At 38.0% G+C, this 13,618-nt stretch overlaps 1 protein-coding gene across 4 annotated transcripts in view; it reads right to left on the bottom strand.

The window, feature by feature from the left end:
- TMPO (thymopoietin) overlaps window positions 10,947-13,618 on the bottom strand; it is a 28,644-nt gene continuing 25,972 nt past the window's right edge. For all 4 annotated transcript variants that reach the window (XM_018048132.1, XM_018048133.1, XM_018048134.1 and 1 more), the window contains one exon: window positions 10,947-13,435. In XM_018048132.1, coding sequence (XP_017903621.1) covers window positions 13,150-13,435 — 286 coding nt within the window. In that variant the 3' untranslated portion in view covers window positions 10,947-13,149. The remainder of the gene's footprint in view (window positions 13,436-13,618) is intronic.

Below are 13,618 nucleotides of genomic sequence, written 5' to 3'. Positions count from 1 at the left end.
TCTGCATATCTGAGGTTATTGATATTTCTCCCAGCAATCTTGATTCCAGCTTGTGCTTCCTTCAGCCCAGCGTTTCTCATGATGTACTCTGCATAGAAGTTAAATAAGCAGGGTGACAATATACAGCCTTGACATACTCCTTTTCCTATTTGGAACCAGTCTGTTGTTCCATGTCCAGTTCAAACTGTTGCTTCCTGACCTGCATACAAGTTTCTCAAGAGGCAGGTCAGATGGTCTGGTATTCCAATCTCTTTCAGAATTGTCCACAGTTTATTGTGATCCACACAGTCAAAGGCTTTGGCACAGTCAATAAAGCAGAAATAGATGTTTTTGTGGAACTCTCTTGCTTTTTCGATGATCCAGCAGATGTTGGCAATTTGATTTCTGATTCCTCTGCCTTTTCTAAAGCCAGCTTGGACATCTGGAAGTTCACGGTTCATGTATTGCTGAAGCCTGGCTTGGAGAATTTTGAACATTACTTTACTAGCGTGTGAGATGAGTGCAATTGTGCGGTAGTTTGAGCATTCTTTGGCATTGCCTTTCTTTTCCAGTCCTGTGGCCACTGCTGAGTTTTCCAAATTTTCTGGCATATTAAGCGCAGCACTTTTACAGTGTCATCTTTCAGGATTTGAAATAGCTCAACCAGAATTCCATCACCTCCACTAGCTTTGTTCGTAGTGATGCCCACTTGACTTCACATTCCAGGATGTCTGGCTCTAGGTGAGTGATCACACCATTGTGATTATCTGGGTCATGAAGATCTTTTCTGTACAGTTCTTCTGTGTATTCTTGCCACCTCTTCTTAATATCTTCTGCTTCTGTTAGGTCCCTACCATTTCTGTCCTTTATTGAGCCCATCGTTGCATGAAAGCTTCCCTTGGTATCTCTAATTTTCTTGAAGAGATCTCTATTGTTTTCCTCTATTTCTTTGCATTGATCGCTGAGGAAGGCTTTCTTATCTCTCCTTGCTATTCTTTGGAACTCTGCATTAAAATGGGTATATCTTTCCTTTTCTCCTTTGCTTTCGCTTACTTTCTTTTCACAGCTATTTGTAAGGCCTCCCCAGACAGCCATTTTGCTTTTTTGCATTTCTTTTACTTGGGGAGAGTCTTGATTCCTGTCTCCTGTACAATGTCACGTACCTCCATCCATAGTTCATTAGGCACTATGTCAGATCTAGTCCCTTAAATATACTTCTCACTTCCACTGTATAGTCATAAAGGATTTGATTTAGGTCATACCTGAATGGTCTAGTGGTCTTCTCCACTTTCTTCAAGTCTGAATTTGGCAATAAGGAGTTCATGATCTAAGCCACAGTCAGCTCCTGGTCTTGTTTTCGCTGACTGTATGGAGCTTCTCCATCTTTGGCTGCAAAGAATATAATCAATCTGATTTCAGTGTCAACCATCTGGTGATGTCCATGTGTAGAGTCTTCTCTTGTGTTGCTGGAAGAGGGTGCTTGCTATGACCGGTGCGTTCTCTTGGCAGAACTCTATTAACCTTTGCCCTGCTTCATTCTGTACTCCAAGGCCAAATTTGCCTGTTACTTTGGTAAACAGCAATTATAGAAGCTCTGTTTGAAAGCACTGTAATATAGGGACTTCCCTGGTGGTCCATTGGTTAAGATTCTGCTTCCAATGCAGGGGGTGTGGGTTTGATCCCTGGTCAGGGAGCTAAGATCAATCCCACATGCCTTGTAGCCAAAAAACCAAAACATAAAACAGAAGAAATATAACAAATTCAATAAAGACTTTACAAATGTTCCACATCAAAAAAGAAAAAGCTTAAAAAAAAAAGAAAGCAGTCTAATATACTGATAAGTACAAACTCTAAAATACTATAGTCAGAACATTTAAAGGCCCATGTGATTGATTTGTTGCATATATAAATTCAGTTATGTTCAGCTTTTGTTAAAGTATGCAGTTATTTCAAAAAATAATGTTAAAATATAGAGCTGTCTTATTGTGGAGATACATATAAATGAGCTGAATAACTCAGATTACAAATTTGAAGCAGAATTCTAATTCAGCCTCTGGTTTGAGAAATCATACAGTTAGTAAATGCAGTTTGATTTTTTTCTTGACAGAAACCTAATAAACATGTCAATCTGCTTTTTAAGGCACTGAAAGGTCAGAATATCAGAATACCTATCCCTGAAAATCAAGGGGTAGCTAGGAAATGGTTATATACAAATCAATTGACAGCCAAAAGGAGGGACAAATAGTAGATAATAAGGGGAAAAACAAGAATAAAACCACCACAAACTAAAAATATACAGCTGGCTCCAGCCCTGCGTAAAATTAAAGAACTTTACATGGTACCTGGTTATATATATCTTTGTTTATTAGACACACACACACACAGGACAAAAGGGGGTGTAGAGAAGAGCAAGAGAGTGAGACTCCCTTAGCTATCAAGACATATTGTCCTGACAATGTCCATCTGTTAAAAATCACAAATGCATGTAGACTTTGTTTCAGTCACCTCACTTCTAGGAATTTTTCTCTCACTTGTAACACATGCAAAATAACGCACATACAAAATGATTCATTGGGGCATTATTTACAAGACAATGGTGTGGAAACAATGCACTAAATATACCAGTATGATTAAAAAAGAAATTATGGTGCAGACACACATGGAATACTTTGTAACTGTGGATGGGTAGATAGGTGGATAGACAAAACTGGAACCTTTTTATTGATGTATAAAGATTTGCAAAATACTGTTAAATGAAAAAGTATATAAAGAACATAGTACCATCTGTGTAAAAGGGGGTAATGTCTTTTTGTATCTACGTATCATCTCTGAAAAGATATGCACACAAAACTTAACATTGGTTGCCTGTGACGTGGAGAACTGAAGAGCTGGAGGTGAGGGGCAGGAGGAAAGTTTTTATATATTTAAAAGTTTAAATATATAAAAAATAGTTTGAACCATTTATGTAGATTCTTTCAAATCTTTAATTTTAAAAAAAGGAAACAAAATTATAACTGGCATGTTTCTGGATATTTCAGATTTTACTATGTGGAAGTTGGTAACATAAAGGGTTCCTGTTGAGTTGTGCTATCAATACAAAGTAAATTATCCTAAACTGATTATCCTAAACCTTGATAGTCAAGCTGTATTGGAAATAAACTCAAATTAAGGCCACTTATTTCCTATTTACTGATTTTCTATTACTCTCCCTTCATGCTCATTTTCGTGTAGTGATATGAACAAAAGGACTGAAACGTAATTGCATTTTCCATCCATTATACAATACTATCAACTCAACATTTAGGAAAGGGAGAGTACCTGGTAAAACTCTCTGGTAGTAGGAATTATTACAGTGAGTTTCACAGCGACATCTAGTGCCCCCTTTTGGTACAACTGTTTAGATTCTGGGATATTTACCATTTACTGAACACTTACTTTGGGTACAGTTCAAGATATTATTTGTATATTAACTAATTAATCTGTGAAAACAAATCTAGATAATAGAACAGACATAGTCTTGGCCTGAAAGAGAACATAACCAATTGTTACAGAAGAAATGACATATCAGACACTTTTTCCTGCCAAGCAAGTATGTGTGTGTGGTCAGTCCTGTCACTCTTGTGACCCCATGGACTGTAGCCCACTAGGCTCCTCTATCCATGGCATTTTCCAGGCAAAAATAATGGAAAATTCTTGCCATTTCCTTCTCCAGGGTGGGATTTATTTCTGAGATAGCTTGTGGCCATAAGACTAGGCATTATTTAAAGTCCTGAAGTAAACAGTCTAAGGAAAATCTGCCTACCAATACTTATTATGGATTTTTTTTGGGGGGTGGGGCTTTTCTGTTGGCTCAGAGTAAAGTGAATTTTTCGATTACATTGCAAAATGTTATTTTGGGGGATTCTCACTGTACATGTTATAGCTGGATTAGAACTCACTACTGTAGTTGACTGCAGTATAAAAAGTTACATTTGGTTGCTCTAAAAATTTACTATAAAATTTACATAGTTTATAGTAAGAAAAACTGGGAAATTTGGAGTTTATCTGTAAGTTTTAATTCAGAGCTTCAATTCAGAGCTGCCGAACTCAAGATATAATATTATAAAATGGTAGAGAAGGGACCTCTGTACACAAAACAGAAAACTGCTTGTCCAATATTGTGACATTAGAAGTCACCTGAGTGAAAATATCAGATATTCTTGACTAATAAAGAAGTAATGTAATAGGTGAAGACACAATAGGTGTTTAAAATTGGGATGCACCCTATATATATATATATAGAGAGAGAGAGAGAGAGAGAGAGAGAATATATATATATATAAAGAATTGTTTCAACTCAGAAGACAACCCCCCAAATGGGCAAAAAATTGAAATAAACAGTTCATAAAAGACAGTATACAAATGCCCAATCAGAACATAAAAGATGTTCAACATAGTCACCGGAGTAAGAGAAATTAAGCCCGCAGCTAGATATTGCTGCTGCTAAGTTGCTTCAGTCGTGTCCGACTCTGTGCGACCCCACAGACAGCAGCCCACCAGGCTCCCCCATCCCTGGGATTCTCCAGGCAAGAACACTGGAGTGGGTTGCCATTTCCTTCTCCAATGCATGAAAGTGAAAAGTGAAAGTGAAGTCGCTCAGTCGTATCTGACTCTTAGCGACCCCATGGACTGGAGCCTTCCAGGCTCCTCCGTCCATGGGATTTTCCAGGCAAGAGGACTGGAGTGGGGTGCCACTGCCTTCTCCAGCTAGATATTGCTACATACCTACTATGCCTGTGGACAAAGAATGCTGCCTACCATATCAGCAAAGGATTTGCAATCAAGCTGTCAGCCAGTATGGCTGCCCTCACTGTGAGCCCTGAGGGACCTCAAGATGGAGACAAACAGGTTGCCCTGTTAGCCACTACAGTCACCCCTAACAGTGTACCCTAAGGGGATTCAGGATGGGAAAGAACAGGAGGATACTGGCCCTGGATAGTTAAGGTGCATTCCAAAGGAATGATTTCAATAAGCCTATACTCATTTGCCAACAAAAGTCCGTCTAGTCACAGCTATGGTTTTTCCTGTAGTCATGTATGGATGTGAGTTGGACCATAAAGCTGAGCACCAAAGAATTGATGCTTTTGAACTGTAGTGTTGGTGAAGACTTTTGAGAGTCCCTTGGATTGCAAGGAGATCCAACCAGTCAATCCTAAAGGAAATCAGTCCTGAATATTCACTGGAGGGACTGATGCTGAAGCTGAAACTCCAATCCTTTGGCCACCTGATGATGAGGGGGACTGAAGGCAGAAGGGGATGACAGATAATGAGATGGTTGAATGGCATCACTGACTCAATGGACATGAGTTTGAGCAAGCTCTGCGAGTTGGTGATGAACAGGGAAACCTGGCATGCTGCAGTCCATGGGGTCACAAAAATTCGGACACACTGAGTTACTGAACAGTTAAAGTCATCTGCATCTTCTACTACACGGAAAAACACTAAATTCTAACTTGAGATGTCAGATTTTCTATAATTAACAGTCTTTTGATCCTACCAACCTGGGGAGTTCATCTTTCAGGTGAGTAGGAGCAAAATACTGTTAAAAGAGCAGAGATATTACTTTACCAACAAAGGTCCATCTAGTCAAAGCTTTGGTTTTTCCAGTAGTCATGTATGGATGTGAGAGTTGGATTATAAAGAAAGCTGAGTGCCGAAGAATTGATGCTCTTGAACTGTGGTGTTGGAGAAGACTCTTGGGAGTCCCTTGGACTGCAAGGAGATCCAACCAGTCCATTGTAAAGGAGCTCAGTCCTGGGTTTTCATTGGAAGGACTGATGCTGAAGCTCCAATACTTTGGCAACCTGATGTGAAGTGCTGACTCATTGGAAAATACTGATGCTGGGGAAGACTGAGGGCAGGAGAAGGGGATGACAGAGGAGGAGATGGTTGGATGGCATCACCGACTCGACGGACATGGATTTGGGTAGACTCTGGGAGTTGGTGACGGCCAGGGAGGCCTGGAGTGCTGCAGTCCATGGGCTTGCAGAGTCGGATATGAATGAGCGACTGAACTGAGTCTTTTGATGTTCTGTCTCCCTGGTTTTTGTTGCAAAAACTCCTATGAAGCCTGGCTCCTCCCTCACATTGTCAGAGCAGTCCCTTAGAGCTATCTAAGAGGCTGTCTTCTGGGCTTAAGTCCTCAGAAAGTCTGCCAAATAAAACAGGTCACAACTTTTAGACTGTTTTTTTTGTATTTCTAGTCAACAAGCCAAAACAGACTGACAATACTAATGGCAGTACTTTAAGGGCTGTGAAATGTTAGTCATTTGAAGACAGTGGGACAATGTTCAGTTTTTACACTTACCGTAAGACTCAGCTGTTACATTTTCAGTATTTGTCCAAGCGAAACGAAAATACGTGTCCAGCATTCACCTGTAGGTGAATCACCTACCTTATCTATTAAAATCTGTGCAGCAATTATTTACGGGGTATTTTGAGCCAAAAGCCAAAAGGATGCTTATAAAATCAAGAGGACAAATGAAAACCAAAAAGATGGAGGTAGATATTAAAAATTAAAAAACAACAACAACATGGGGAAGCATCACTGTCAAGAGCATTAGTGGGTCTGTGTTCCTTCCTTTTTATTCATTTTTAAAGAGGATTAAAATATTTTCTATTTTCTCTGAAAAACTCAGAAATGGCTTTCTGTTTATTGGGTTGTCAGCTGGGTTTTCAGTCAGTTGTTTTTTGCTGAGGAGTGACACTCAGACCTACAGGTCCCTGTTGTTCCTTCACAGAGACTTTCAAAGGCTCTGTCTTGCCCTGGTCTCAGGATGGGCATGTTGATCATTAGCTGCTGTGCTGTTGCTCAGTCGACTCAAACTCTCTGTGACCCCATGGAGCCTGCCAGGCTCTTCTGTCCATGCGGATCCTCTAGGCAAGAATACTGGAGTGGATTGCTGTGCCCCCTCCTGGCTATCTTCCGAACCCACATCTCCTGCACCGCAGGCGGATTCTTTACCGCCTGAGCCACCAGAGAAGCCCAAGAATGCTGGAGTGGGCAGCCTGTCCCTTCTCTAAGGGATCTTCCAGACCCAAGAATTGAACCAGGTCTCCTGCATTTCAGGCAGATTCTTTACCAGCTGAGCTACCAGGGAAACCCCAATTAGTAGATATCACCAAATAGTATTCCAGCGTAATTCTGTTCCAGTTTCTGGCTGCTCCATTAGCTTTTTCATTTTCAAATGCTTATTTGGGTATTTCTTTTTGTGATGAGATTTTCAGGGTTTTTTTAGTTGTCTTTTTCTTATTGACTTGTGGGACTTTTCAAAACATTCTGATTAAGTCCTTTGTCAGATACATGTATTGGGAATATTTCCTGCCAGTCTTTACCTGTTTACTAAGTGTCTTTTGATTCAAACTTCTTAGTAAGTAATCCACATTACCAATTTGTTAGTGCTTTTGGGGTCTTGTGGTTTCTATTTAGAAGCTTGATCTAGCTTTCACATTTAGGTCAATGATTCATCTCAAATTAATTCTTCTGCATAGTGTCAATTAGGGGGCAAGGTTAATCTTTTCCCTAGAATTCATTAGTGAATTCTATCATGGAGTCTTATGTGTGTGAAGTTTATAATTAGACATTCATCTTAACATATAGTACTATTATTTTCTTGAGTTAATTGTAGTTAGTTGCCTTTTATCAATTCTTATCTCTGGGCTCTGAAAGCAATCTCTCCCATACCCTGCTTTGTAACGCTGAGTTTCGGACTCTGCAACCACATTTCTACTTTGTAGACTGGTTTCCTGTTAGGCTCTGCTTACAGCAGTTGCTAGAGACTGAAAGGCTGGAGAAAGACTTGTCTATCCCGCGGACTGTCTTCTTGCAGTTTCTCTCTCAACTCAGTGATGCCTCTTCTATGTGGTGCTGCAGTTTCTTATATCAGCTGCTGAATCCAGTATGGACTCTCTTCTCCCTTCAGCTGTCAGTATCCCCTCTTCAGAGGTCCGAGTTTCAGTCCCAAGGGAACCTGGCCCAAATTTCTAAGTTTTAATATTCCAACCTTCTCTCTGTTCTCTCGACCTTAGGTTTTAATAGTTACCGCAGCTGCTCTTTCCTAATACTTCAAAATTCTTGTTACTCTTTCAGTTACCTAACTGCATGGTCAGTAATTCTTTTAATTATTTTTGTTCAAGTAACTGGTATCATTTTTGCTCCCTGATTAGAATCGGACACACTGAGAAAAGGGCTAGAATACAGAACAAAACTTCTACAAATCCTTATGAAAGATGGCCTCCTGGTACATAAGCAAACCCTGTAAAAGAGAGACAGGGTGTGTATATATACACATATACACCCAGAGGACACTGTACAGAAATGTTTACAGTAGCATTTTCGCTAAGAGCCCAACCTTCAAACTATACCCAAATGCCCATTAAAAGTTAAGTAGATGTTATGCTACATCCACACAATGAACTATAGCAGTGACACCAGTCTATCACTATATATAGTTACATGGATTAATTTTACAAACACAAAGCAAAGCCACTCAAAGGAGAAAATAATGTATGGTTTTATTAATAAAGCAACAACAAAAATCCATGGCATTGTCAGCATAGTGGTTACTCTAGGTAGAGGGCTAGAAACTAGCAGAGAAATGAGGATCTCTGGGGGACTGGTAATACGGCATCTTGATCTATGTACGGCTGCATGGTCTCCCATTTTTAGAAATAAAAGGCTTCCCTGACATACTGCCAACTCTCAAGCTACTGCCCTAGTCTCTTTGTTAGAGCTGTCCGCATGTCTGCCCCTGCCTTAACACTGAAATTATTCTCACCAGTCATGTGACTGTAAATTTAGTAGGTATCATTTCTGTGCCTACATTTTACTTAGCATAACTGTTGACCACTCTTCTTAAAACACTCTCTTCAATGACGCTGCATTCTCTTGGTCTTCCTTACTTACCATCCCTTCAATATTGATACTCATCTTTAGCTCTTTCTCACTTCCAAATATGTATATATTCTTACACTAATATATTCCCATCATTCAGAAGTATCTCTTTGCTAAGGACTTTCAACTATCTCTCATTTCTCCTAAGATTCAGTTAGTTACCTAACTGCCAACATATATATATCCATTTGGATCTATTCACACAGTATCTGAGTGCTTACTATGGGTCAAATATTGTTGCTACAATTTCTCACAGAATAGTCACTGTAGTCAAACTCAAGTCTATCTTCTTTCCTAGATATTTAGTCATCTTTTAGAATTCTTTCAATGACTGGCCCTACCTTCTACTAGGCCAGCCAAATAAAAAACCTGCAGGTAATTTTTCTTATCTCTCTGCCCATATTTTAGTAAGCAATCAAGTCTGTTAAATTTACCTACACAGGATAAATCTCTCTCTCTCTGGAGTTCTCACTGCTACTCATTCATATTTAATTTGACATAAATTTTTTGGAATGATGAGCAGATCAAACTAGACTCCAAAGAAATGTCCCCATATATTCCAAAGCAATATTTTACATTGTTTTCAAATGCTAAGGAATGGCCAAATTAAATATCTATATAACCCCTTAGATTAAGATAGCTGTAGTAGCCAAACTCTAAGAAGAGCCTCAATCATCTCACCTTCTGTGTATTTACTCTTGTGTAGTCCTTTCCCCATTTGGCCTGTAAAACCAATAGAATATGACAAAAATGATGGTATCATCATTCCCAAGATTAGGTTGTATAAATGTTGTGGCTTTAATCATAGGTACACTTTCTTGGATTATTCTGGGAGAAGCTGGTTGCAACATCACGAGGGCACTCAAGTAACCTATGATGTCTCTAGTCACAGCCTGTAAGGAACTGAGGCCTGTCAACTACCCCATGAGCCTGGAAGCACATTATACCTCAGCTGAACCTTCAGATTACATTTAACTACAAAAGTCAAGAGATTTGGAGCCAGAACCACACAGCCACGTTCCTGATTTTGAACACATACAAACTACAACTGTTTTAAGCTGCTAAGTTTTGAGGTTGCTTAATTGCTATTGAGCAATAGAGAACTTATTTCTTCTCCCAATCAAACCATAAACTGACTACAATTTTTGTCACTAGAACAAATAAAACAAGTACACTTTATACTGCTTCACAATTTCAAATTATTCACTATCACAAGTTCAATGCGTTCAATTCTGGACAACAGAATCAGTAGTGGTATAGTATAAATACATTTGATTAGGACTGTATTTGCATAGTCAGCTTTGATTTATTCCAAATAAGCTGACCAATTTTTGGTTCTTTGGCTTACAAGGGTTAAGCATTACTGTGTGTTGTGTTAGTCGCTCAGTTGTGCCCGACTCTTGGCGACCCATGGACTGCAATCCACCAGGTTCCTCTGTCCATGAGATTTTCCAGGCAAGGATACTAGAGTGGGTTGCCATTTCCTTCTCCAGGGGATCTTCTCAACCCAGGGATCAAACCTGGGTCTCCTGCACTGCAGGCAAATTCTTTACCGACTGAGCTACAAGGGAATTAGCTAAAGAACAATTAATATAATTAACACCTAATAAACCTGTGCTATTATTTAACTGGATGGTCAAATGTTTTCCCTTTAAAAAACAAAAAGCTACTTTCCCCAAAGATATTTCTAAAACTGCATTCATCCACTTCCAAACATTTTACATGGCACAGAAGAGGCACTGAATATATATTTGTTCAAGTGGGCAGTAAAATCTTATAAGCAATTTCAAAGAGCTGTGAACATAGCATAAATGTCATGAAGTGTCAGTTCAACTAATGATTTTATACCAGAACATAACAGAACCAAACTGTTTTGGGTCTCCCCACACTAAAGATTCCATGTCTCCTCTGCTTCCTTCTTAAATCTTTGGTGGAAAGAGGTTGTGTGAACTCTGAACAGCCCTTGATGACTGTTAATTCAAAGTGACACACTGACCACATGAATGGAAGAGAAATGAGACATCAAGAGACAATATATTGCAAAATGCTTTATGTAGAGAGTGAGAGGTACCTCTGAGAGCTTGCTTCCTTACATCATTCTGTGAGTATAATAGCTATACCCTGCTTACCTAGGAACAACAGGACCAGATTACTACAACAACTAGAAGCAAAACATAAAGGAGTAGACTAAAATGAGAACTAAAAGTCAATACACAAATCTCACATACAAAATGTTACCAGGAAACCTTACAGTTTGTGCTATTTGAAAAAGTATTTATTGCAATGACAAAACTAGAGGTTAATTACTTTTTTATTATTTAATTATATTGTAAAGTCTACATCTACAATTTTCATCAGGAAGAAATGCTTTGCATTTACATCAAGGACACATTTATTCTAGTGGAATTAAACAGACACAGACAAAAGACCAAGTACACATTAAAAAAAAAAAAAAAAGACTATATGTTTTATCCGGTCCTACTTTTGCTAGTTTGGACCATACCTTTTCTACTAGAAAACTGATCTCACATACTTGTTAAGTCTGATTTATCCTCCCACATTTCTGAACATTAAATGCAGCTTCTCACAATTTCTAATTATAAACAAAAGATGGGAAACATAGTTTACAAACAAAGCAAGTAAAAGTAGACTGCTATTACTGTATAGAGGCAACGCTGAATAAAACGTACTCCCTCTGTGGCTCATCTCAAAATACTTTTACTTGGAGAGGCAAGCATTTCTCACCTAGGAGTAAGTTTCCCACTGCCTTTGCAGAGACCAGACCTGATGGTCAACTGCAAAGTGAGTGGAAAATGACTACAAAATATCTAAAAGCTAAATGTCACAAAAGGGCTGATGCAAATCAAAATTGTGTGCTGATCTAAATATACATCTTCAGCTTTTTCTTTTTAAAAAGTATCTATTTCAGATGATATTTAAAAATAACTTACATTTTTAATGTGCTTTATTGTCAATGACTGTAAAGTTGAAACAAATGATTAAGTCAAAATTTTTGTTTTACTTGATTCTATAGAAATTTCAATTACCCACTACTTTACCGAAGTTATACATGAGGTAAGTGTTAGCTAAAAAAATAAATCAACCACAAGGATAAAATTAACCATTAAAGAGTAAACAAAAATCATAATGCCCGCCTCAATTTCAGAGTTTATAAATTTATGTGTTCACCACTGTGTATCCAAGGAAAGTGTGTAATGTAGCTTAAAAGCACATCCTTTCTGCACTTTCAAATCAAATTATGTTGGGAAATATAGGGCAAAAAACCTTGGCAAAATTTGTTTTTGGTAACAGAAGATAATTCAGTAATGAATCCAAATGGAAATTAAGACTGGTGTTTAAAATTTCTAACTTCTAAACACACACACACACACACACACACACTTATTTATCTAAAAAGTATTTTGGTAACGAATTGGATTGATAGAATAAATGTCCTATAAATAAGAAGTACAAGTTTCCAATTATAGCCTTATAGCTAGCCAAACAGTCTTTAAAAACATGTACAGCCAGCTAACAGTTCTCTAAAAGACACGTATGTTGCACTGATAGACCCCTGCTAAAATCAACGTCATTTAAATGCGTCTTACTGAAGTAGGACATTCATGATACCAGTTATCTTTTAAAAAGTGAGTACAATAGGGTACAACAAAAACATTACTATTAAGAAAGGTTACAGAAGAGATTATCCCAGTACTTTCCCCCATAAACACCATCAAACTTTGTTGCAGTTACAAAAAGTAGAATCCCAAGTTACTTTTTCTCTTACTGAATCTCACATTTACCGTATCTCTAGTTTTTAATACAGTAGAGAGTAGTTCTTAAAATCTTTTCTGTAAGAATTCAAAGTATTTAAACGTGTAGCTTCACATTATACTGCCATGTTTTGCCCTTCTTGTTTCCCAAATACACAAAAACAATATACATTTTTCTCAAAAAAGAAATAAAGATGTCCACATTAAAAAAATAAAGCCTACAAAAAAGTTCCAGAGCTAAAAAATGTTATTCATATGGCACGAAGTGATCTCCTACTAGTCCAAAGTTCCAAAACATTAAATGAAGTCCATTTATGTATCTTGCTTGCTTTCAATGGAATACTACATTTATTGAGGTGAAATCACATTTTTTTTTGTTCTTGAGTCAACAAATGTACACAAATGTTTTTTTAATACAGTTATTAAAAATAGGAGACCAAGTTGAATGTGCCAAAGACATATCATTCAGTTGACTTTTTTAGAGTCATTGGATAAAAACTTATAGAATGGATTTCCTTGGTTGGTTTCCATAGCTTGATAGACCAGAAACAAAAAACCGGCCACAACAACAAAGAGCAAAATTTTTACCCACATGGGAATGGAGCGTCCCTTTTTTGTCTTTTCTGACTTGACATCTGCCAAGGGAACATACTTAGGAATATATTTAGATGAATAAGATTCCTCCATCCTGAAATCACTGAGTTCTAATGGCCGGCCAGCAGCCCCTTTGATTGGTCTGCGGCAACTAGCACTGTTGGGAGTGAAAGGAGGAAGAGAAAAATAAATATTAGATAAAGTTATGACCTAAATAATATAAAATGTCATTATCATTCCTAACTTCAAACACATTCTTTGAGGTAATAGTAAAAAATTGTCATCAGTCAACCTATTTAAAACTTCTATACATTTTTCATTTAGATTCATGTTTTACTAG

This window comes from Capra hircus, chromosome 5, assembly GCF_001704415.2.
Source record: "Capra hircus breed San Clemente chromosome 5, ASM170441v1, whole genome shotgun sequence".
Taxonomy (NCBI): Eukaryota; Metazoa; Chordata; class Mammalia; order Artiodactyla; family Bovidae; genus Capra; species Capra hircus.
The sequence above is the reverse complement of the archived record's forward strand: the minus strand, read 5'-3'. Positions and strand labels throughout refer to the sequence as shown.